At 40.6% G+C, this 23932-nt stretch overlaps 2 protein-coding genes across 2 annotated transcripts; one reads left to right on the top strand and one right to left on the bottom strand.

Annotated features, from left to right (window-relative positions):
- The first annotated feature begins 876 nt into the window (after positions 1 to 876).
- LOC125193963 lies at positions 877 to 3936 on the top strand. The gene is made up of 9 exons (XM_048091934.1): positions 877 to 1089; positions 1441 to 2079; positions 2162 to 2530; positions 2605 to 2669; positions 2756 to 2827; positions 3036 to 3138; positions 3248 to 3307; positions 3404 to 3514; positions 3597 to 3936. The coding sequence occupies exons 1-9, from the start codon at positions 1021 to 1023 to the stop codon at positions 3822 to 3824; spliced, it is 1716 nt and encodes a 571-aa protein (XP_047947891.1). The 5' UTR covers positions 877 to 1020; the 3' UTR covers positions 3825 to 3936.
- A 129-nt stretch (positions 3937 to 4065) lies between these two features.
- LOC125193962 (protein FAR1-RELATED SEQUENCE 5-like) lies at positions 4066 to 7651 on the bottom strand. The gene is made up of 2 exons (XM_048091933.1): positions 7496 to 7651; positions 4066 to 6847 (listed from the first exon to the last, which is right to left on the bottom strand). The coding sequence occupies exon 2, from the start codon at positions 6820 to 6822 to the stop codon at positions 4207 to 4209; it is 2616 nt and encodes an 871-aa protein (XP_047947890.1). The 5' UTR covers positions 6823 to 6847; positions 7496 to 7651; the 3' UTR covers positions 4066 to 4206.
- Positions 7652 to 23932: the final 16281 nt, after the last annotated feature.

Genomic DNA, 23932 nt, shown 5'->3' on the forward strand with positions numbered 1-23932 from the left:
ATATTCTAAGAAGAAGAAATGAACAATTTTGACATTTAGTCAAACCCTATCTTTTCTCTTTTATAAGTATGATGAGATACCGTGATTAAATTTGAGTTTTAAAATTTGGTTGCTGTAATGAGTATCCTTTACAATTTGATTATTAATCGGTAAGAATCTTATATACTAATGACGTTGTCTTATAAAAACATGCCGTCATTTCTCATTTGACCAAATGTTGCAATTCCAAATGTGTCCACTGTGCGCTGCTCAAGAAAGCTAATTTTAAATTAAAAAATACTATCCTTTAAAAATAGACCATATTTACATTTTTGGGTATCTTAAAATTATACCAATACTATTTAAATTTTTTTTTTCTCTCTATTAAAGTGAGTATCATTTTCCACTAATAATACTTCAATCACTTTTTTCTTTCTATCTCTCTTATTTTATCAATTGTGTATTAAAACCCACGACGTCTCAAATGTGAAATGACGTCTATTTTTTAGGAACAGAGGGGAGGGAGTATAATTCAATTTTACACTTACCTATAATCATAAATGATAAACCATCCTAAAATGACACAATTATCAAGTCAAGTCAATAATGCTTAATCAAATTAAATGTCTTATATTTAAATCTCACCAACACTTTACAAGTAAAGTCCATAAGCTTAATATTTCAACGTTACTTAATAAATTGAATGGGTACATTATTTCGGATTTGAAAAGTGAAATCGAACGTTATGTATAAAGTGGAAAGTTTATCCATAAACAAAGAGGTGAGAGAATTTAAATGTTAGTTGTACTCTTTTATACGCATGGGCCCACCTTTTTGCGTCCCAACGTCTGCTTTTTCTCTCTTTTGAAATTCAAATCGCTCACTTTGCACACGCCATTAAACAAAACCTTCATACCTCACACCTCAAAAACTAACATTCCATTCCACTAAAATAATGATAATTATAACATTATTATTTTCCTTACGCCCTTCTTTCTTTCCATTTTTGGTTTGAAGCTGTTCACTTCTTCTTAAAAAACAATGGGAGATTCTTCTTGTCTCTTGCATGGTTTCTCTTATGCTTCTGCTGTACCAAATGAATCCAAACAGGTAACCATACATTTCAAAATCAAATCTTTTTTTCTTTTTCTTTGTGGGTTAGTGTATCAGGAATCTCATTTTTCATGACTTGATATTTGCTTTATTTGAATTGGAGAAGTTGAAAAAATGTTTGCTTTGCACAGTTGCAGTGGTGAATCAAGATTCTCATTTGTCAATTTTGCGGTTGTGAATGAGTTGATATTTGTTTTTTATGAATTGGGAAATTGAAAAAAATGTTTGCTTTGCAGTTGCAGTGGTGAATCAAGATTCTCGTTTTTCAATTTTCATGTCTGTGGTTGTGAATGAGTTGATATTTGGTGTGTTTGAAATGGGAAATTGAATAAAATGTTTGCTTTGCAGGGGAATCACATGCATGCTTTAGGTGAATCCATTTCATTTGGGAGGTTCACAGCAGATTCCCTGTCATGGGAGAGATGGTCCACATTCCCTCACAAGAAATACGTGGAGGAGGCCGAGAGCTACGCGAAGCCGGGCTCTGTCGCGCAAAAGAAGGCCTTCTTCGAGGCTCATTACAAGAGGATTGCAGCTCAAAGGGCTGCTGCTGCAGCTCTTCTTGAGCAAGAAAATGCTGCTTCAACTCAAAATGAGAGTGTTGGTTTGAAGGATGATGGTGGTGATCATGAGGAGGGAGGGGTTTCCTTGAACCCTCCACCGGATTTAGCCAATTGGGGAAGTGTGAATGTCAAGACTCTTGATGTGAAGGGAGATGATGGAGGAGTGAGAATAAGCAATGGAGGAGTTTCCTTGAACCCTCCACCGGATTTAGCCGATTGGGGAAGTGGGAATGTGAAGACTCCTGATGTGAAGGGAGATGGAGTGAGAATCAGCAATGGATGGAGAGAGAGTGGTGTGGTGAGAAGAAATCAAGTGTCAAAGCAGCCTTCAGTTAGAAGAAGTAATCTTGAAAATTGTGCTGCAGTTTCTGCTGCTTCAGAGAGTAGTGAGACTTCTTCACAGATAGAGAAGCCATTGCTAAAGGTGGTTTGCTAACTACTAATTGCTATCTCTATTTTTGTTTAATTGCAATGTTTGTGTTCTGATTTTTTTGTTGTTTTTGCAGAACAAAAATGTTGATAGTGAGGAAGTGTCATCAGGGATGATTAGCAAGAGAAGAACAGGCCTTCCTTCAATGAAGACGTCTGCTCATCACAAGCCGCGAAGAATCCCGTCCACGCCTGCAAAGGCCATGACTCCACAACTCAATAGAGAGAGCAATGCCAATCGCAGCACGAGGAAGCCCAATGTGGACGCATTGGATGGGAGACGATCGTCTCCAAAGTCGTTGCGTGCCTTGCTAAGCTTGGGCTCTTTCCGGGAGGCTGAAAAAGAGCCGGTTTTCAAGAACAAGGGGACTGAAAGCTTGGGCCTTGCACACAGTTCCACTAGAACGACTGGAGAATGCCCGACTCCTTTCAAGACACCTGCTCCGGTGATTCTTGTGGAACTCAATCTGATCGTTTCGTGCTTATTTTTTAAGAAACTAATCCTGTTTTTTCATTGCAGGCATCTACTAAGAGTAGGGTGTCTTCATATCCTGCAGTAGCCACCCCTCAAACGGAGAATAGAAGGTAACTAATTCAACTTGTTTACAAATATTTCATCCATCTAATGCTGTTCAACGACGATAAATTTTCCCTGTATGTAAAATTCACAGGAAGAAAACACCAGATCCCTCAGCCTCAGGGAGAAAAACAACTGGTCCTAAATGGCACATCTTGTCTGCTGTGTAAGTCCGTATTATCCTATTGCTGCTGCTTTTATATTGATTGGGAGCGAATTATATGGAAATTTCGACGTTACTCATGTATGAGCATGATAATTAAACCTTAAATCTTTATGATCAATTCAAGAATGTGAAACAATGGTTGTAACTTGGTTTAATAGCAATACTTGGTTCGATGTGATCTGATAAAATGATGTTACCTGTGTATCAGCTGCACGAAGTCGTTGTCGGCCTACAGGAACAAACTACAGTCACCACCTGTATCCACTCCATTCATGCTGAGAACTGAAGAAAGAGCTGCAAAGAGAAAACAGGCAAGAAACTGATGCATAAGTTGTCTTATTCTTGCATTTGACTTCCTGTCTTTTTACTGGATTTGTAGTTTAGTCTCTTCCTAAAACCAATTTTTTTTGAAAAATTCAGAAACTTGAGGAGAAATTCAATGCAACGGAGGTGCAGAAGACGCAGCAAAAGACATTAAAGGTTGAGTAGTCGAAGCCAAATTCATGTCCTTTCTTATGATTGTAGCATCAGTTGTTCCTGTGCTAAGTGGGCAAAGGGATTGGTTCTTTTTTGTAGGAGAAAGCAGGAAATGAGTTTAGAAAACTAAGCTGTAGCCTTTGCTTCAAAGCTCGTCCCTTGCCCGACTTCTACAAGGAAAGAGAACCTCCAAATTATCAGACGAAAAAGGTACAAAAATGGTTTGTAGTCTTGTGTTTTTCCAGATTTAGTCGTATGCATCTTCTAACAGACGCTTTTTAACGTTGTGTAGCCTCCAGCAGTGCAACCACAGACAGCAGTACTAGGAAGAAGTGTCTCAAACAAGAAGCACGGCACCATCTCAATGCCGCCTCCTCCTCCACCACCGAGAATCATAGCCAAGAGCAGTGTTTCCAAGAATTTATCAAGAAAGAAAGTTATCAACCAAAGCAAATTTCTCAGTACTTCACTACCTGAAAGAATGGCACATGAAAATGCTTCTCCAAATATCCAGCAGTGATCAGTGGATATGCTGTGCATAAATTCTTTTTCATGATCAAATTCAATTTGTCATTGTTTAATGTGGGAGATGTAATCTTTACATATATATAAAACTGTGTTTGTGTGTGATCTGAGATTAGAATTCAACCCCAAAAAGATGAATTATTATCTGTCTCAGTTTGGTATAAAAGGACTTTTTTCTGTTTCAAATTTAAATCGATATCAAATAGATACTGCAGAAGTACAAGTGGCAACAAAAATTATCTAAATTAGCAGCCAATTGACCACTTTATAAAACCTTAATTAATTTCCACAACTGTACAATCAGCGAATATACAACTGTATAGGGTTGTTACATGATAGATACATTTCCATGCCAAAATACAAGCTAGAAATCAATTTCATGCCCTTGCATCTCTGGTCCAACGCTTCAATATATATCGGCTAGGGACTATCTTTATATTCCTATAGTCTAGCACTTTCAGTGCATGGCTACACAAAATTCCTCCAGACTCGAACTTCATACAATTGCAAGCAACTAAATCATCTTCTAAGCTGTATAAAACAGTGTACTGACGAACCTCACCATATGTACTGACTTTATACTCGACTGAGGACATTGCATCCATGCATTGGTTGATCAAGATGTTGAGAGAGTTTTCGTATTCTTGGTGAAATGCTTTTAAAATGATGGGCGTGTATATTTCCCTTACCTGCTTCAGCATTATGACGTCTCCCATCAGTCTTGGCATGTGCTGGCCCATGTCATAGTTAGCTTCCAATTCTTTGTAGCGCCAGTCGTTTACCACCCTTCCAAAATGCTTGACAAACTGGAGAATATGCGATTCGTGCTTCACGTACTTTTTCAGGCTAGCGATAGAGCACTCAGAGAGGAGAGTAGTTTCTATGTCAGCTGAAAATATATGCTTGCTGTATGGCAAAGCCCACTTCACTCTCTCTTCAAATACGCCATGCAACCACTCGTTTTCCCATAGACTGTAAGCATCCAGCATGACTTTCCAGGAGTTAACAAAGTCTTCCTCATCCGAGTGGAGAAAGCAACCACATAGATCGCTGGAAAAAGAATCTGAGCTGGCAACTACTTGGTTGAGATGTTTGAGTGCATTTTGATATATTTGCCATGTGCATAACCCGTGTTGAGTTTTAGGCAGTTCAGAGCTGATTACTTGCGATAAAACAGCATCTTTATCAGAGAGAACAGTCTTTGGGATTTTTCCGGACATTGTTTTTATGAAAGTTCTCAGTAGCCACTTGAAAGACTGAGCTGTGTCATCATAAAGAAATCCAGCACCGAAGACCAGTATCTGCTTATGATTATTTATTCCAAGAAACAGGACTAAAGGCCGCCAATCTTTGTTGAGACGGTATGTTGTATCAAAGCAAACTACATCACCAAAATCCCCATAGTCCACCAGCATCTTCTCGTCGGCCCAGAAGAAATTGGTCATTTCCTCTTCAACATCAAGTTGTACAGCATAAACAAAAGATGGATCCTTCAGATTCTTGCTCTGGAAATACTGGTGGAAACTTTCAGCTTCTTCATGCGTCATGTTCCACGCACGTTTGGATGTAAGATTCATCTCATGATCTATGGGATCAAAAATGGGATCATCCTGACCTCCTACTCCTGTTAGTAACATCTCAGCAACTGACTTTGGCAGCATATCAGAAGCTCCAGATGCAGATGCTTCCACAATTTGATTTGTCATAGACCTCCTCTGTGATCGCAGCATGCGAACTTTACAGGCAGGTACAAGCTCATGATTGTGGCGTTCTTCAAAGTGGGTAACACGGTATCTACCATCAGCCTGACGAGAAATGACTAATTGTGCCATGCACCCAACTCTGGTTTCCTTTCGAGGTCTCTTCACTTTTAAACCTCTTTTGTCGTTCTGCCTATAACCTTCTCTGAAACAAGTATATCTTCTAGATGCCACAGCTCCATCTACTTTACTCCTGTTCACATAATCCTTTCGAATACTGAAACCTAGTCTCCCAGCATATGCATTGTAGAATTCATAAGCATGATCCTCCGATTCAAAACCCATACCCAGCTTTGGAACTCCATCTGGCACTGGAGCAGCAGCTGATTCGGCCTCAACAGCCTCAACAAAGGATATCCGCTTCTGAGATGGTAGCAAATGGGCTGTGAATGGTGTCACAAACTCATGATTGTGCCTTGTCTCAAAATGGATGACACGATATTTGCCATTTGTTTGACGTGTAATGGTCATGTGAGCTAGACAACCAGTTCTTGTTTCTTTCCGGGGTTTTGTGTTCATATCACGCTTACTGGATCCATAGCCTTGTCTGTGGCATGTATACCTCCTTGATACGACCAAGCCAGTAACCTTACTTTTATTAACAAAATCTTTTCGGATGCTGAAACCTTCAATCAGAGCATATCTATTGTAACACTTGTGCGCATGCTCCTCAGTTACAAACTCCACCCCAAGTTCCGGCACTATGTACTCGTCAGCTTCATCTCTTACATCTTGAATGGATCCAGATGAGGCATTAGAAGGGGTTTCAGCTATAAAAACTCGTTTATCATCAGTATCCATTCCCAGCTGATTGTCGGAGGAAACACCAGAACTACGGTTATCTTGCTCACCCTCAATATCTCTCCCATTATTGCCACTGATGCATATCGTAGGACTCTGACACTCGTGATTGGTATCATTGTTTAAACAACCATTTTGGCTCGCGAACTCATGTTTACCATTGCTATCAAAACCTTTTTCCTCTGATGACGAAGAATTGAGGCAGCTATATGTGCTCTCACTATCCACATCCATACCATCTTTCTCAGTAGAAGAAGCTTCCCGACTCAACGACACATCTTCACCAACAAAGACCCCCTCAGCATCATACGAGAAGCTTGAAACTTCACGTATCTGATTCACACTAGCATCCACTAGTGCAGTAGGATCACATTCCCCTATGACCGCATCCGCAGAACTATCCCTCACCCCAACACCAAGGCCAGAGTCCATGGGCCTTCATTTACAACGCAGAATCCTGAAAAAACGAATTCATAAATTTCAAACGCATCGATCTATACGGGCTAAGAAAGATAGAGATTAGAATCTCAGTTTTCCTCCTCAATGTGCAAACTAATGCATCAAAACAAAACCACCAATAATGGCTAACCAAATTTCACTAAGTTGGAATAATATCAAATTCCTTGATATCTATAGCTGAAACAATCAGTAAAGTTCTTACTGAATTATTGAATCTTATCTGTTTAAGAACAAGCTGCATTGATATAACTAAAGATTAATTTCCATAGTTCTGCATTTTATACAAACAAAATACCATGTTTGCCTCCAGAGGTATATCTATCCCGTTTCATGCCTCCAAGGATCAACGAGCCCTAATTACATTGCATGAACTTCACAAATCCAAAAATTAAGCTTAAATTTAAATTCCATGAAGTTTGTATTGCACACTAGGCTAATTATGCAAAATCCCCAAACCAAAACCTACTGGGAAATTTTTAACTGCTTGCTTTAGGTCGAACAAATAGTAATGAAAAAAAATCGGCTCTTCTATTCTATATCAAGTCCATCATAAATATACGTGTATATATATGAAACCTGAAATTAGAGATTGATTTTGCTTCCATTCATGTTCAATTTGATATAGAAATATGCAGCCAGAGGAAACCTGATTGAAGAAGCAGTAAAATGAAGACGCTCCAAACGACGTCGGATCCGCTCCGCCGTTGAAGTGAGACGGAACTCAGAGAGTAGTGCGGTGGATAGAGATTAAGAGAGAGAGAGGAGCGGCGCCTCTGCTGTAACTTTCACTCCAATCTTAGCAAGTGGGAAACAAAGCTTTGTTTTATGCTTAGCGACTTTAATGTCGATATACGGCTTTGATAAAGCGATTTATGCTTTTAACTTAACATTGCAGAAAACCGGAGAAATAAATCGATATTCAAAATTTTTGGTTAATGTCCTTGTAATTTGCCGTTAATGGGACATAATTTTATTTAGATATCAAACTAGTGATTCGGATCATATGTTTTTCTTCACATCACTTATTTTTATTTTTGTTTTAATTAAAGTCAAGTTGATAATTATTTGCCTAACTTACCTAATGAAAAGACACAGAATCAAAAACAAGTTGGATCGTTTGGAATTTTGGAACTTGAAGTTGTTAGAAAATACTCCCTCTGTCCCATTTAAAATGCAACATTTTCCTTTTTTGGTTGTCCCATTAAAAATGAAACATTTCCTTAAATGGAAACAACTCTATCTCTACTTTTTCATCTCTCTTACTTTACTCTCTCTTCATTAACTCACAAAACAACACTGCATAAAATCCCGTGCCGATTCTCAAATGTTGCATTTTAAGTGGGACGGAGGGAGTACAGATCATTTGACTAAATCAAATTACTTCAAATCAAGTACTACCAATCTTCATCCCATTTAGCATTAGCAGCACTAACTTCCAATTTGATAGAAGATAATTCTAACATTGTGTTTTTTCATCTTCGTCACCACCTTCATAATAATAATCCACACGATCGATCCTATCCAAATAATCCAAAACATCAATGGTCGAAAATCCTGACAATTTCATACTAGACTTAGTATCCACCACTCTCTAAATAGTCAATCTATAATCTGGAACCATGTCGACCGAAGACTTAAGCCTTTGCGCCTCCTTAGTCTTCTTGTCTTTGGACTTGGAAGACGGGCACATATAACATTCATGGCACGTTGGATGACCAGACTTGCCTATAAACTTTGAGCGATTGGCGGGCTTGATCTGAGCTTCAGTGACTTGATCAGCCTTGGGGGCGGAGTGGGGCCATGGGAAGCCCGCAGTCTAGGTTGCGTGTTCCACATAGCGGATATGACGGGATAGGTCTTGGCCATGCCATTTTGGCGACCCTGTTTCTTCATTGTTGTTGGCTAAATGTGAGTTGAGATGAAGAGTGGATGAGACCTTTCTTAGTTGTGTGGCTTTATATAGGCCAAGAAATATTAGCTTGGGGAGCAAGGCCAAATGAGAAAGTCAATAAGTAGACCAATGTATTATTATATGCGTGCATATAAAGTAGATATACGCGTACAATATTTTGTAAATAGTTGAATAGTAATTATTCGTGGGAAAGGTAATTTCCTCAGGTCATATTCATTTATAGACTGAGTCGTGTTCATTATTATCATTCTGAAAATAATATACATATTTATAATGGGACGTGATCAAATTAAAATTCTAAATATCAAATTTAAAATTATGATTTGGACTATTGAAAAATGTCAACAGATCACAAAAAAATATCAATAGGAAAATATCAACAGCATTTCAACGGTAGTCAATGATTGATGCTGTATTGATATTGTGTTGACATTAAAATCTTGAAATTTTACACTGTGTTGATATTGTATTGAAACTGTGTTGAAGCTGTGTTGATGAGTTTTGAGTTCGTACAATATATAAATTTGCATTTTATCACTACTCTATTTATAATATTACATATTTTAATTACATTTCAGAGACGAAAAAAAAAGAAATAGGGAAAAAAATAGTGAAAGAAGTGTTAGTGGATCGTATGATCCATATTATAAATGATGTGTATGATTATTATTTATTAAATACTTTATATATTTAAATTTGGTCTAAAATGACAAAAAATGGTAAAATTAGTCTATTTTTTTAAGACGGAAATTACAATTAGATTATTTTTTTCGTTTTGGTAAAATTAAATATATTTATCTTTTCTTATATTCTCTACTCTATATTAAAATCTCATTACTTAATAAGTTTATTCTCATTACTTTTGTAACATTCCAAAACATGGCCTAGTTGAATATCATTTTCGAACATGAAATTCGCCGGTTTGGAGTGAAATCCTTATTAATCAAGAATATAATTAATTAATGATTCAATAAAATTTTTTATATGAAATTAAGGAACTAAGAAATGTCTAATATGAGAATTAGAATAATGGAATTGATTTTAGAAGAATGTGTAGGAAAATCGATCGAATAAACTATACCAAATGTGGTTTTAAAAAAATAATTTATTGTAATAGTACTAAATATTGGTAACTAGAAATATTATATATGATGGATTATATAATAAGAAATAAAAAATAATACACGGAAATATTTCTAAAAATATAATAAAATATCTATTTCTAGATAGATATGTGCATGGTGGACGTTTTTACCATGTTGGAAAGCATGATATAATCCCATGACTATCTTCTAGTAGAAGATATAAAATAAAATAAAGATAAACAATATAAAACAATAGAAAATTCTAGTAAAATAAATATGAAAATAAATAAAGACAACTCTAGAAACTTGAAAGCTTGCTATAAATATCCCCTAACCTCTCTTTTGAGAGTGTGCTTGGACACCCAGTTCCTAGTTTAGAATGGTCATCATCTTCCATGACATCGACATTTTTATGGATGTTTTATTCGGTTGATCTCATTTGAGAGACTCATCGGTGATAGTGTGATGACCACAACGACGATGCATATCTAAATCACTGCAAAGAAACATAAGTGAACATTAGTAAATATTCATGTGTTTCTGGTCAAGCCACTCCAACCAAGAAAAAAAAGGAATAGAAATAAACTAAAGAGAGAAGAATGCACCACTTAATCTCTGTGTAATAAAATTAGACAATTTTTAGTGGACATAGTTCGACTTCTGAATTTGTGTCCCATCAATTAAAATGAATTCGTCATTGTGTTGTATAAAATCGTGATCATGGATTATGAATGAATTTGATGGAACATACTAACATTTCCGAATGAGACTAAGAAACTAATTCAAATATTATATTATTCTAAGTGATATGCATTAGTTAAAATGTATTACTACCTACTTAGAAGATTGCAGCGGCAGATTAACACTCCAGCAGTTTAGAATTCAACTCTCTCATAATGAGTGGAGGACGTATGATTTTGACACTGGGGGTCTAAATTAATATTAACAGTTGTTGCATATTTTTAGTTTTAACGATCCCAGAAACAATTCTGACATGAATAGTACGAAACTACAAGAAAGATTAAATAAAATATAATAATTTGAGAAGTAGCAATATAAATTAAAGGCATATACTTTGACAATGTCATCATTTAAGTAATGTCTTAGCAATTAGAGAATATATTTTTTTAAATAAAGAGCATAACTTTATAGTTAAAGTTAATAATATCATGTAAGGGTATGCAATATATATACATATTTATAAGGCTGGAGAATTATTGTTTATTTTTAAATTACAAAAATCATTATTTTATGATTTTGAAATAACGATATTTTATATAAATAAGAATACAAACAAATATTAGTACAAAATTATAATGTAAGAAGCAATATAATTGAATTAGTTACTAGCTATTGAATTAATTTTGAGAATCATGCAATAAATTATTTACTAGAAAAATGGATAGTGAAGAGCTGTAACTTTTTGTTGTGTTTAGAAGCTAATGACGGTTAGCGAAAGCGTGTTCTTAAAAATAATGAAGAAAACCCTCGGTCCAGGAAATCTCCTAGACACTGGGTCTAGGAACTCAGAGAACCTTGAGCTACTTGTCGTCGGACACACAATCACTTCCTTAACTCCCTCTTCAAAAAACCCTCAACCCACTTTACCTAGGAAAACTAGTACGTGGAAGTAGGGATCAAATCCACAGAGACGAATGCGCAAGTAAACATGTTCAAAGACTTGGGGGCTATTTTTGTTGGCTGCTGCCACACAATTTTAGGGTTGAGCTTTAATTCCTAGACTTGGTAATTGAAATATGCTACTCTAACAGCTAGATCTAGACAGAAATTTAGAAACATGCATATTAAGGTAAATGGAGACAAATTGCTAGATCAAACGAACAGTTTCCTAAATTAACCTAGACCTGTGAAAACAACTGAATGTGGGGATCATTTTCTGAAAAGGTAGAGTACGATTGAAAAACTGCAAAATAACTAACTAAAGGACTAACTAACAGCGACATCATCTTCTCCAACATTTATCATGAAACAACCAGTTAAAACAGAGCAAGAACGAAAGTCGAAGCAAAGCAGACGGAATTAAAAGCAACAAAATCGAAGAACAGTTAAAACTAAGGTAGATCTACGGCTACTAGACGAGGTAAACGAGAATGCAGAATTTAAACAACTAAATGAAACTCAAACAAGCAGATCCAACCACGGGACGCTTAATCTACTCCGGATCCAAGCCATCAACAACAACCAAACACCATTACCATCTCCGATCCTCACTGATCTACGTAGATTTAACCGCTCAACAACAGATTTCTTATAAAACAGCTTCAAACTCAGATCAACCAACAAAGATCAGCAAATCAAACCCAAAACAACACAATAAGAAAAACAAAACATAAACAGAAATATCCATTGCAAAATACGAGATATCCGACGATAGAAACAACACCAAAGCCGAGCCTCGAACGGCGAGGACTCGGCGAGTACCAAAAGTAGACAAAAAATTAAAGACAATTGTCTCTTCGCCTCCGTAGAGATGGTGTTGCACCCAAACTTCCGATGAAACGAAACCCCCCCTGAACTTTCTCCCAAGTGAGTGTGTAGAAAAAAAGGTAGAAAAACTAAGCTAGGAGCTGGAAAAAAGTGATGATCAAGTATATCCCTCATGTAGATTGTGTGCTCCTTTTTATAGCGGATAGAGCTTCTAGACTGTTCTTGTGATTCCTATTTTGTCCTCCAATCGATGCTCCTCAGTCTAGTGGCTCTTCATCCTCCTGCTCAATTTTTTTCTTGCCAGCTTCCTTCACCAGGCGATCTCTGTAATCCTCCTGGGCTGGCATTTTTTCTACACACCTGGCTCAAAAAGGTTTGTTAGACCTGGGAAACTGCAGAATTTAACCTTATAACCAATGCATGAAATTAGCCTTATCAAACTGCTCACACTTAAACCATACTTGTCCTCAAGTATAAAGATAAGAAAAAGAGAAATAAGGCGAATTTCGATGCATGGTTATTCCCTGACCAAAGTAAACTCCTAGACTTAGACACTAACACGAAAGAAAAAGAAACAAAGACACTAACACTTAAGGAAAATAAAACACATAGGCATGAACTAGTTCAAATTTTTAAGCAGTCGTCCCCACAAGCTCAAGGTCAATCAAATGGTCTACACACTCCAAATCCTCCCCTTCCCTTTGTCCACCTAGTCGATTTGTCAGCTTGTCCAGATGGCCTATAGCCTACTAATTGTTGGAGTCGCTCGATCACTCATTCCTCACCAGGGATGTTAGGATCGACCACTCTTAGTAAATTCCTGCCACTGATGCTTCGGGTTATGAGAATCTCTCCTTCTATCCTCATTTCCTGATTCTTTTCTCTTTTTCTTTTTTTTTTTCCCTGGACTTCGTCCAGCTTATACCTCCTCTTTTCCTGGACTTCGTCCAGCTTATACCTTCAGATCATTATATATTTTTTATTTTTCCTCCTCTGGACTTTGTCCAGCTTATACCTCCAGATTTGAGATTTTTTTCTTTTTCTTCCGTATTTTCCTCCTTACTAAATTCTTCTCCCTAAGTATCAGGTGGCAGCCCCTTTTATCATGTTAGCACTCAATGTTAAGGGTTTTTTAACTCACTTATGTAGTGGGGCTTCACAACTAGGTCAGCTAAGGCACCTTCTATCGTTCTTGCCTCCTCCAAACCGATTTCAGTTTCTCAAAGAAAGAGGTCTCAAAGTTGCATGCATCCTAATCTCAATTACTTTTACTAAGGGAATCTTGCCTTATTATTATCACCAGTTCATGCTATAACACATAGATCCTAAAAACTAAAACACCTAGACCTAAAAACTCCTAAACATGCTGAGCACATACTGCACTAACTCTCCCACCCCCTCCCACTTCACTCCAGCGTGTTCCCAAGCTGTCCTGGTGAAGGGGGGAAATGAGGGAGTTGGTGCACACAATCAAAATAAAATACATAAAACTTCTCACACTTAGACCGAGAACCGGGCTAAGTGGGAGAGAAAAACAAAGACATAAAACAGAAAACAAACATGCTGAATATATACTCAAACTTCTCACACTTGGACCAAAGATTGGGCTAAGTGGGAGAACACACTAAAAACAGCTAAACATGCTCAGCACAAATAACATGGATAAACAAAAACAAAAACAAAAACTAAAATGAAATGACTGAAATGTAAAGTTTACTTGGTCAATGGGGGAGGGGGGGGGGGGGGGGGGAAATTCAATTCTGAGTCCGGCTCCCTTGGGAGCTAGACTTTGGTGGAACGTTTGGGAGGTTCACTTTCACTTTCTTCTTTGCGGGAGATGCCGGCGCTTCCTCTTCAGTAATCACGGGGGGTCTAGACATGGGTTTCTTCACAGGGACAGACGTCAAGGCCGAAGACACATGCGGGGCTACCGAAGGCTTGGGGGGTGGTGGAAGCTGCTGCTGGGAGGAACTGCCGGGGCCGGGTTGCCGCTTCTCTTTGAGTTCGGGAAAAATCTCTCCCAACCATACTGTCATTCTCTGCATTAGCTTGACCGCCTCGGTCATTCTCTCATTCTGGGCAGATGAGCGTCCAGCCAGGGTGTTCAAACTCCCCTTGATCTCTTGCAGCACCTCCTTGACTTCACCAATATTTCCTCTCACCACAGCCATTTTCTTCCGCAGCTCTGCCACGTCCGCGTTCACCACATCTTCCACCAGCTCCGGTTCACGCTTCACCTTGTCCACGTTGGCACCTATGTTGTAGAAGCACAACTCTGTCCCCTCCATGTGCAAGAGCCCTTTGTTGAAGAAGTACTCCATGCTGAACAGCTCCGGGGCTCACACATTGTAACACTCGGCTCTGCCTTCCCATACTTCAGGACGAAGTTGCGCTCTGTGTAAGCGCCTAGAAGGTGGCAGGTGTACATGTGGCGAGAGGGGTTGGCAGTCATTTGGTGGCATGCCTGGGCTAACCAATATCCAAGGTGAACCCTGATGCGTTTAGACATGCACCAAGTGAAGTATAGCTCGGTGGTGGTGATGCTGGAGCTGGCCGTGCCCATCAGATTGTACCCGATGAATTCCTGGGCGAAACGGAGGAGATGGTCGGTGACGTGGATCCCTTTTGATATGCTGGTCTTGAAAATTCCGCTCTTGGCGTGTGTTAAGTACTCCCAAGCAGTTTGTGGTGAGAATCCAGGTGTATCCTTTGGTGGACCGTATACTCTGTCGTCCCAAATGCCCTCATCATCCTCGACATTGCTAAATAGCCCCATCGTCAAAGACCACTCCCTTACACTCATGGTATGCTCGACGGTGAAAAGACGGAAGGAGATGGAGTTCGCATCCGGATCGGTAGTCGCCTTGAACCTGAAAGTAGAGAAAAATTCCCGGAATGCTTCCACTGGCACCTCCTGTTCACTATGGTTCAGGAGCCACTCAAAACCTATTCCCTTGATGTGGCCAAGGAATTCTTCATCAGACTCTATTTCCCTCAGCGAGTCCCTATCGTATCTCTTCCCTGACTTGGCCAGTTTCCCAACTGCGCTTCGATCCTTGTACGTCTGTGTCCTCTTCGAGTCATTGAACTTAGATATAGCTCCTAAGAGCTTCTTCGTGATCTATACTTCTTCTCGCTCGAAGTTTGGGACCTCTTCTTCTTCCTCGATCTCTTCCTCGGTCTCGCTACTCTCATTAACAGGTCCAGAGGTCTTGGGGAGTGGGCGGGGAGCTTTCCCGACGGAGATGAGTCTCTGAGATTTCCTGGGCCGAGGGACGACAGTTGTCTTTCCATTTCTTTTGCGTTCTTTGGCCACTCGACGCTCTTCCACATCGTCTACCTCTTCTTCAGAGTCAGGAGTCTCTCCCTCCTGCATGCTTGTCGCTCCCGGGGCCAGGAATCCTGATCCCTTTGTCTGGTCATCCTCATCCACTTCGTCCAGCAAGCTTCGCCGGACCATCCTCCTTGACGCCCGCGGATCAGTGGGTGCGTCCTCTGGTTCCTCCTCTAGATCCACTACCTCCATCGGCGCTTCCTCTTCGGGCCTCTGTCCTTCAACATCAACGGGGACCTCGTCCCCTCTAGATTTCTTAGGGATTTCTCCATCAGCACACGTAACTGGGGTTTCCCCCGTAGATTTAACCGGAGTCTCCTCCTCAGATTTGTTAGGGATTTCTCCCTCAGACACAATTGGGGTTTCCCCCTCAACGAGCAAAGTCGGGGTTGCCCCCTCAAGATCAAACGGGGTTCCCCCCTCCACATACACATTCGGGGTTTCCCCCTCCACATTCTCATAAACAGGGGTTTCCCACCTCACATATTCAACCACCGGGGTTTCCCCCTCCACTAATTGTATGGCAGAAGCATTACCTTCCCTCGCGATTCCCTCCGCCGAGTCATCCACCACCATCCTGTCAATTTCATCGGTAAATCCGCTGACGCTTTCCTCCTCGAGTCCGCTGTTTGGGTTCGGCCCAATTGCATGCGTCTGATCTAGGGTTTTGGAAACCCCTGGGTTTGAACTTGGTGGTTGCGCCTTTGATTCCTCAGGAATTGCCGGCGGCGGCTGACGAAACATCGAGAAACGGGAGAACAGTTTTTCAGCCTCCTCTTTACTTCCAAACTTCTCTTCTAGTTCCTTCAAAAATGCCTCCTCATCGGGACTCTTGACGGTAGAGGAACCTTGCACAGAAGTCGGGTTCCACTCTGAACGAATATCGAGCGCCGAAAAAGTCGGTTGTAACGGCGGTTGTCCGGATGACTCGCCGGAAGGTGGTCTGGTGGCTGGGTCTCCCTTCTTCACGGTGGTGCCTTGTAATTTCTTCATAGCTACCTGCAACTGCACAAATTCTGGGGTAGGTTTGGTTAGGGTTTGAAAGCGATTGGGGAAAATTATTTAGAGAGAGAATTCTAAGAGTAGAGAGAGAATGGGCGATTGATTCTGATTGAGAATCAAATATCATTAGCCTTTTTCAGAGTGACAGGCGAACAGTTGCCATATGATGCAAGCAACCGTACGTTCCTCGAAAAGAGGAATTCAAATTTCAAAAGGCAACCGCCTTTTCTCCTATCTGCAAGGCTCTTCCTCCCCCTAGCAATTCAAAAATAAAGGAAATGAAACACCAAATTCCTGGGTCAGAGATCTCGAGTGACAATACAATTTCCCCAAGGATTTTGGTGCTTCGAAAATATTTTTTAGAAATTAAAATTTTTAATTTGTTTTGGGTTTTCTTGTTTTTTAGAAAGCAACTGAACTATTTACATAGCAAATGAGTATCCTCAAGATTTCCTAGGTCAGTGCAAAAATAAATTTCATTTCCCACTCTACCTGACCTAGGAATTCATTAAGGATATCCACTTGCCTGACCATCCTAAGAAACAATAGCAGATGCATGTAGTGGCGTTTTTTCCACCACATGCATATCTGTATTGTCTCTGTATACCTTCACTTTGTGCCCATTTACCAGGAAAGGATGGGGCGCTTCCTTGAATCTCTACAGCTGCATTTGCTCAAAGGCCAATGATCGTGTATGGCCCTATCCACTTGGATTTCAACTTACCAGGCATTAGCTTCAGCCAGGATTGAAAAATGAGTACTTTCTGCCCTATGCGAAGTTCCTTGACTCGGAGATTCTTATCATGCCAGAGCTTTGTTCTTTCTTTATACCAGATGGCCGAGTCAAATGCTTCCAACCTTAGCTCCTCCAGTTCTTGTAGTTGCAGCTTCCGTTCTTCTTCACAGGCTGACGCCTTCATATTCATCTCTTTCACAGCCCAGTAAGCCCTATGCTCCACTTCCACAGGTAAATGGCACATCTTTCCGAACACCAATCTATACGGTGACATCCCGATTGGTGTTTTGTAAGCAATCTTATATGCCCAGAGAACATCGTCGAGGTGCTTACTCCAATCTTTCCTTGTGGTGTTCACCGTCTTTTCCAAGATGTTTTTGATTTCTCTGTTCGAAATCTCTGCTTGACCATTCGATTGGGGATGATAGGGTGTGGATAACCAATGATGTACACCATACTTTCTCATCAACGCTTCTATTGTGCGGTTACAAAAATGCGTACCTTGATCCGAGATGATGGCTCTGGGCACCCCATGCCTATTGAAAATATTGGCCCGCAGAAATTTAGCTACCTCCTTTGACTCGCAGGTGGGTGTAGCCTTTGCTTCTATCCATTTGGAGATGTAATCCATCGCAGCCAAAATGTATGTGTTCCCATATGAAGATGGGAAAGGCCCATGAAGTCCATGCCCCAAACATCGAAAATCTCACAAACTATTATCGGATTCTGTGGCATCTCATCTCTTCTAGAAATTCCCCCGGCCAGTTGACACCTTTCACAGACTTGACAAAACTCGAAAGAGTCCTTGTTCAGAGTCGGCCAATAAAATCCACTGTCCAAAACCTTTCTGGCAGTTTTCCTAGGCCCAAAATGTCCTCCACAGGCTAAGGCATAACAGTGGTTTAGGACATCCTTCTGTTCCCACTCCGGGATGCATCGTCGGATAACCTGATCTGAGCACATCTTCCAGAGGTAAGGATCATCCCAGAAGTAGTATTTGGCTTCACTCTTCAGCTTCATTCTCTGGGCCCGGGAAATTTCGTGGGACCCTGGTAGTTCTCCAGTGACTAAGTAATTGGCCAGGTCAGCGAACCATGGCTCTGCATTCATCGGACGCTTCCCCCTGTCTGATGTTCCTAGACCTGTTGCTGTGAACACTGCTTCCCAGTCAATAGACCTAGCAGACTTCCATACATAATAAAGATGTTCCTCAGGGAAGGCATCCGATATAGCTTCATCCATATCCCCTTGGAAAATTTGGCTCAGATGATCTGCAACTTTGTTCTCCGTCCTTTTCTTGTCTTTTACCTCCCAATCAAATTCTTGCAGCAACAACACCAACCTAATCAACCTTGGCTTAGATTCTCTCTTGGCCAGGAGATACTTAATCGCAGCGTGATCAGTGTAGACTATCAATTTCGACCCTAGCAAATACGGTCGAAATTTCTCGAATGAGTACACCACTGCCAGCATCTCTTTCTCTGTGGTATCATAGTTCTTCGAGGCATAAAATATGACATAGCTTTCCCATCAATCCTTTGACCTAGGACTGCTCCTATTGCAAAATCACTGGCATCGCACATTACTTCGAAGGGGTAGTTCCAGTCCGGTGCGCGGATTATCAGGGCGAAAACAAGTCTATCCTTCAGCATTTGGAATTCATTTTTGCATCCTTCATCAAAATCAAGTTCCACATCATTGTGTAAGAGGTGCGTTAGTGGTTGGGCAATTTTTGCAAAATCCCTGATGAACCGCCTATAGAAACCCGCGTGACCCAGGAACCCTCTAACTACCTTCTGATTCGTGGGGTAGGGTAGTTTCGATATTACATCCACCTTTTCTTTATCCACTTGAATCCCCCTCTCAGAGACTACATGACCGAGGACTATTCCTTCTGGTACCATAAAATGACATTTCTCGAAGTTTAGAACCAAATTCTTCTCCTGACACCTTCTCAACACCAGATCCAAATTTGTCAAGCATGCATCGAAGGAATTTCCATACACCGTGAAATCATCCATAAAAATTTCAATGCATACCTCCAACAGGTCTGAGAAGATGCTCATCATACAGCGCTGGAATGTTCCCGGTGCATTGCATAGTCCAAATGGCATCGTTCTATATGCATAAGTACCAAACGGGCAGGTAAAAGTTGTCTTCTCCTGATCTTCTGGATCCACATATATCTGGAATTATCCACTGTATCCGTCTAGGTGACTCAACTTATTTTTAACACAAGTATACCCGCAAGTGTACGGGGCTAATGTAGCAAATAGTAAGCAAAAAGTATCGTATCCACAGAGACAATGAGTGTCAACCTAATTTCCACGAACCAACCTCAACCTCAACTACTATCTAGATAAATCGGAATTTTGGTTTTTCTAAATCTATTTAAAAGCAAGGTAAAAATAGTTAAAAACAACTAGAGAACTAAAAGCAAATAACAAAACGGATGTAGATCAAGGATGAGAATGGTAGAATCCTACGGGATCGATAACAACTATTCTATGCTCAAGTAACTTCCTAACTATGCCAACAAAGGGTCTCAAGGGTTATTAAGCTATCACTAAGGTAAAACCATATATTTTCTCAAAGCATATAATTTGTAGGTTGCTACCTAGAACCGAAGTGTCCTTCCTAGAACTAAGGTAACAACTCCTAAAAGCTCCTAAGATACTTAGCTTCATTCAAAGGCTCAAATCTGTCGATTATATTAGCAAAGACGTCAACTTCTCTTCTTTCAAATTAAACTACTCACTTCCCAGGTATTGTAGTAAAATCCACATGCATTTATAAGGTGATCAATCCAATAAATGTATAAGCACAATAGGAGTCAAAATAACCACATGAGCCAAGGCATAGGAAAAGGAAATCAATTAAACATAAGAATCATTGTATCTCCCCCGTAGAACTCTACGAAGGGTTTAGCTACTCATGTTCAACACAAAAGTCAAAGAAATATTCAAGAACATTGTTTGAACAAGAATAAAACTAAAAGTAGAAACTCCTAGAATTGGATTGGGCGGATTGTAGGTCTCGTCTTCAATCTTGCGATGAATACTCGTCCTCTGCTCGGTCTTCTCTTCTTCCTAGGTGAAAAAGTGGTATTTTTGGGGTAGGTGGCGTGTAAGTTATGTTTGGAGGCGTTTCCTAGGCATATATATACCTAGGGTTGACTTTGGGCCCAAAATAAACTGTCGAACGAAGCTGGTGGGTCGCCAGGTTGGGTGTGCATTGAAGCTGGCGAGTCGCCAGCTGCTTACGGCATTTTTCTCGTCTTTTGCTGGCGGGTCGCCAGGTTCGTTTGCATGCGAACCTGGCGGGTCGCCAGCTATGTCACTGCTCTGCGCAGTCTTGGTAAAATAGCCGTAACTTCTTCTACCGAACTCCGATTGAGACGTTTAAGATATCCACGCGAAGATCTTTCGAAGACAAAGAGAATGGTATGCATTACATGCGAATCGGACTTCAAAAATCTCCAGATAAGCTGTCTCTAACATTGACCAGCTGCACATCCACATATTTTGTACATTTTTCTACACATTCTTCACAAAATGGTCAAAATACCAACATAATAGAGAAGTAACTATAACCATGTCTCAAAGTACACAATATATGATCAAAAACAAGTAAAACTACCCTCTAAAATCATGTAAAATCCAAGTGAATCACTAGGAAGCAAAAATATTGCTTTCTAGCCAACCTCTCCAACATCTGATCAATGAATGGCAAGGGAAAATGATCCTTCTTAGTGGCTTCATTAAGCTTCCTGTGATCAATGCACATCCTCCATCCAGTTACCAATCTAATAGGCACTAATTCATTCTTATCATTCTCCACAACTTGTATTCCTGATTTCTTTGGTACCATATGAACTGGGCTGACCCATTCGCTGTCTGTAATGGAGTAAATGATCCCTAAGGATAGCAACTTCAATACTTCCTTCAGAACTTCTTCTCTCATATTTGGGTTCAGCTTGCGCTGTGATGCATGCAAAGATCAGGGCTGATTTCCACCAGGTCGGAGAGCGTCCACCCTATGGCCTTCTTGTTCCTCCGGATTACTTCCAATAGATCATTCTCCTGTTCCGTTGTCAAGTGGTTGTTGATTATCACTGGGAATGTTTCATCTTCCCCAAGGTAGACATACTTCAGTGTCTCGGATAGTTTCTTTAACTCCTTCTTTGGTGTGATGGCTTCCTGGGGCAGGGGGTTTTTCTCCAGACTCTTTGTTGCTATCTCATCTAAATTGGTTCCCTCGTCCGGACCCTTCACCTGAACAGACCCCGTAGACTCAAATGACAGTGGTTGGTGGCAGAATTCCATGATCGCTTCATTGATCTGTTCATCTGTCATGTTCCGAGTCAAAAGAGTTTCACACCATCTTGCCATCTCCTTATCAACAGACTGGCTCAGCTCCGAGTTGTTAAACTGTTCCTGCATTAATTCAGTCACAAGATATTCCTGGACCAGGGGGTTAATGACATCGACAGAATGCAAATTCTCAACATCCAAGGGTTTCTTCATAGCTTCATCGATGTTAAATGTATATTTTTCCCCATGATAATCCAGACATATTGTTCCATCAAACACATCTATTATAGTCTTAGCGGTGCGTAAGAATGGTCTCCCTAATAGCACCCCGCTAGACTCAGCAGATTCATTATCACTCATTTTTATCACATGAAAATCAGATGGGTACAGGAAATCATGCACTTTCACTATCACGTTTTCTAACACACCTTCGGGTGAAATGCATGTTCTATCGGCTAACTGAATTACCACTTTGGTATCCACCAGACTTACTCCTATCAACTTCTTATATATCGAAAGTGGTAACACATTTATTGAAGCTTCTAGATCACACATAGCATGCTCAATTTTAATATCACCCAGAGAAATAAGCAAGGTGAACATACCTGGGTCCGTGCATTTTGATGGCATCCTCCTCTTCTGTATCACAAATGACACATTTTCACCAATTACTATTTTCCCGCCGGGCTTGGTCTTTCCTGCTATGAATTCCTTGATGAATTTACTGAATGTAGGCAGCTTCAAAGCTTGTAGGAAAGGCAGGTTGGTCTCCAGTTTGCCGAAAATCTCCATGAAGTCTTCGGTGTCGTCCTTCTTCTTTTTGGCTTCCCCTCGATGAGGAAATGGCTTCGTACGCTTCAATGTCCCTGCCAGACCTGAGACGGATGACTCACCGACTTCTTTCCTTCTTTCCTCAATCTTCACTTCAGGCTCCGGGTCTAAGAAAAATGGATCGGCCATCTGAGGTAGTGGTTTCTCCAGATCCCCTTTCTGAAGACCTTTTTCTACTCTGACATTACTTACCTCAGTATCCTCTAGGTCAGGGGTTTCTCCTTCCTTGCTCGTCAATAGAGGTGTATTCTCATCTTTTCTCATCACCGGACCTTCGTAGCCCCGTCCTGACCTCAAAGTTATCTGACTAATATTTGCTCGGTCAGGTGGTTTTACTGAAGCTGGTATCCTGCCTTCGTGTCCCCTCATTTCATTGAACGAAGTGGCCAATTGTGACATCTGTTTGGCCAACATATCCATGCAAGACTTATGCTCCTGTTGAGTATCTTGGATTTTGTGCACTACATCATTGTTTGCCTGCATATTGTTCTGCATGTGTTGTTGAGAGCTGACTAGGTCATGTACCATCTCATCCAGATTCCTTGGAGGTTTGTAGTTCGACTGATTTGAACTTGACCCCTGATTGTGGCTCGGCCCGCTCCACTGACTTGGGCGATAATTACCCTGACCTCCTTGATTGTTGCTGAACTGGTTCCCTGACCCTTGATTTCCTTGGTGTGCATGCTGGAAATTTTGATTGTTTCCGGTGGCGTTCCTCTGATGTGGCTGCACATAAGAGCTCCCTTGATTACTCTGGTTCTTGTTGTTCCAATTGGACTGGTCCCCTTGGTTGCGATAACTCCAATTATTCGATCCTTCCTGGTTTTTCCCTGACCAACGGTTAGACCAGTTCTGCTGGTTCTCTGCTGAACCTGGGTGCTGTAGCTGGAGCTGTTGGTTTCCGTCTCCTCATCTAAAACAAGGGTTGTCTCTCCATGGTGCCTCCTTAATCTTCCACTGATTCCAGCTTGTATTCTGATTACTTTGATTCCAATTCCCCACTGCATTTGCTTGGGCTTGGAACTCTCCATCGGGTGGTGGACCATAATAGAGCTGGAGTTGATTTTCCTCTGGACCGGGCGACTTCTCTTTCTCTTGCGAGGTCGGGGAATTCTTTTTCTCAATCGCACTAAGAAGTGTCTTTTCCAACCGATCTAACATGTCCCCAACTCCTTCTCCTTCTTGTTCCTTAATTGCGTTTGCTGAACCTCTCCTCATGATACGCGGGTGATCATAGGCCTTCTTTGCGTCGATCAGCCTTCCCAAAATCTCCCGTGCTTCACTTGCCTTGTTTTTTGTAAAATTCCCCCCGCTTGAGGAATTCATTAAGTCCTTCGACTCGGGATTAGCTCCTTCATAGAACAAGTAAAAGGTCTCAGCCTCCATCATCCTATGGTTGGGACAAGCGTCGAGCAGCCCCTT

Source organism: Salvia hispanica, chromosome 6, assembly GCF_023119035.1.
Source record: "Salvia hispanica cultivar TCC Black 2014 chromosome 6, UniMelb_Shisp_WGS_1.0, whole genome shotgun sequence".
Classification (NCBI taxonomy): Eukaryota; Viridiplantae; Streptophyta; class Magnoliopsida; order Lamiales; family Lamiaceae; genus Salvia; species Salvia hispanica.

Coding starts and splice junctions, on each gene's coding strand:
- LOC125193963 (XM_048091934.1), top strand. CDS start 1,021: ATGGGAGATTCTTCTTGTCTCTTGCATGGTTTCTCTTATGCTTCTGCT. Junction 1,090..1,440: donor TACCAAATGAATCCAAACAG/GTAACCATACAT, acceptor TTTGCTTTGCAG/GGGAATCACATGCATGCTTT. Junction 2,080..2,161: donor TAGAGAAGCCATTGCTAAAG/GTGGTTTGCTAA, acceptor TTGTTTTTGCAG/AACAAAAATGTTGATAGTGA.
- LOC125193962 (XM_048091933.1), bottom strand. CDS start 6,822: ATGGACTCTGGCCTTGGTGTTGGGGTGAGGGATAGTTCTGCGGATGCG.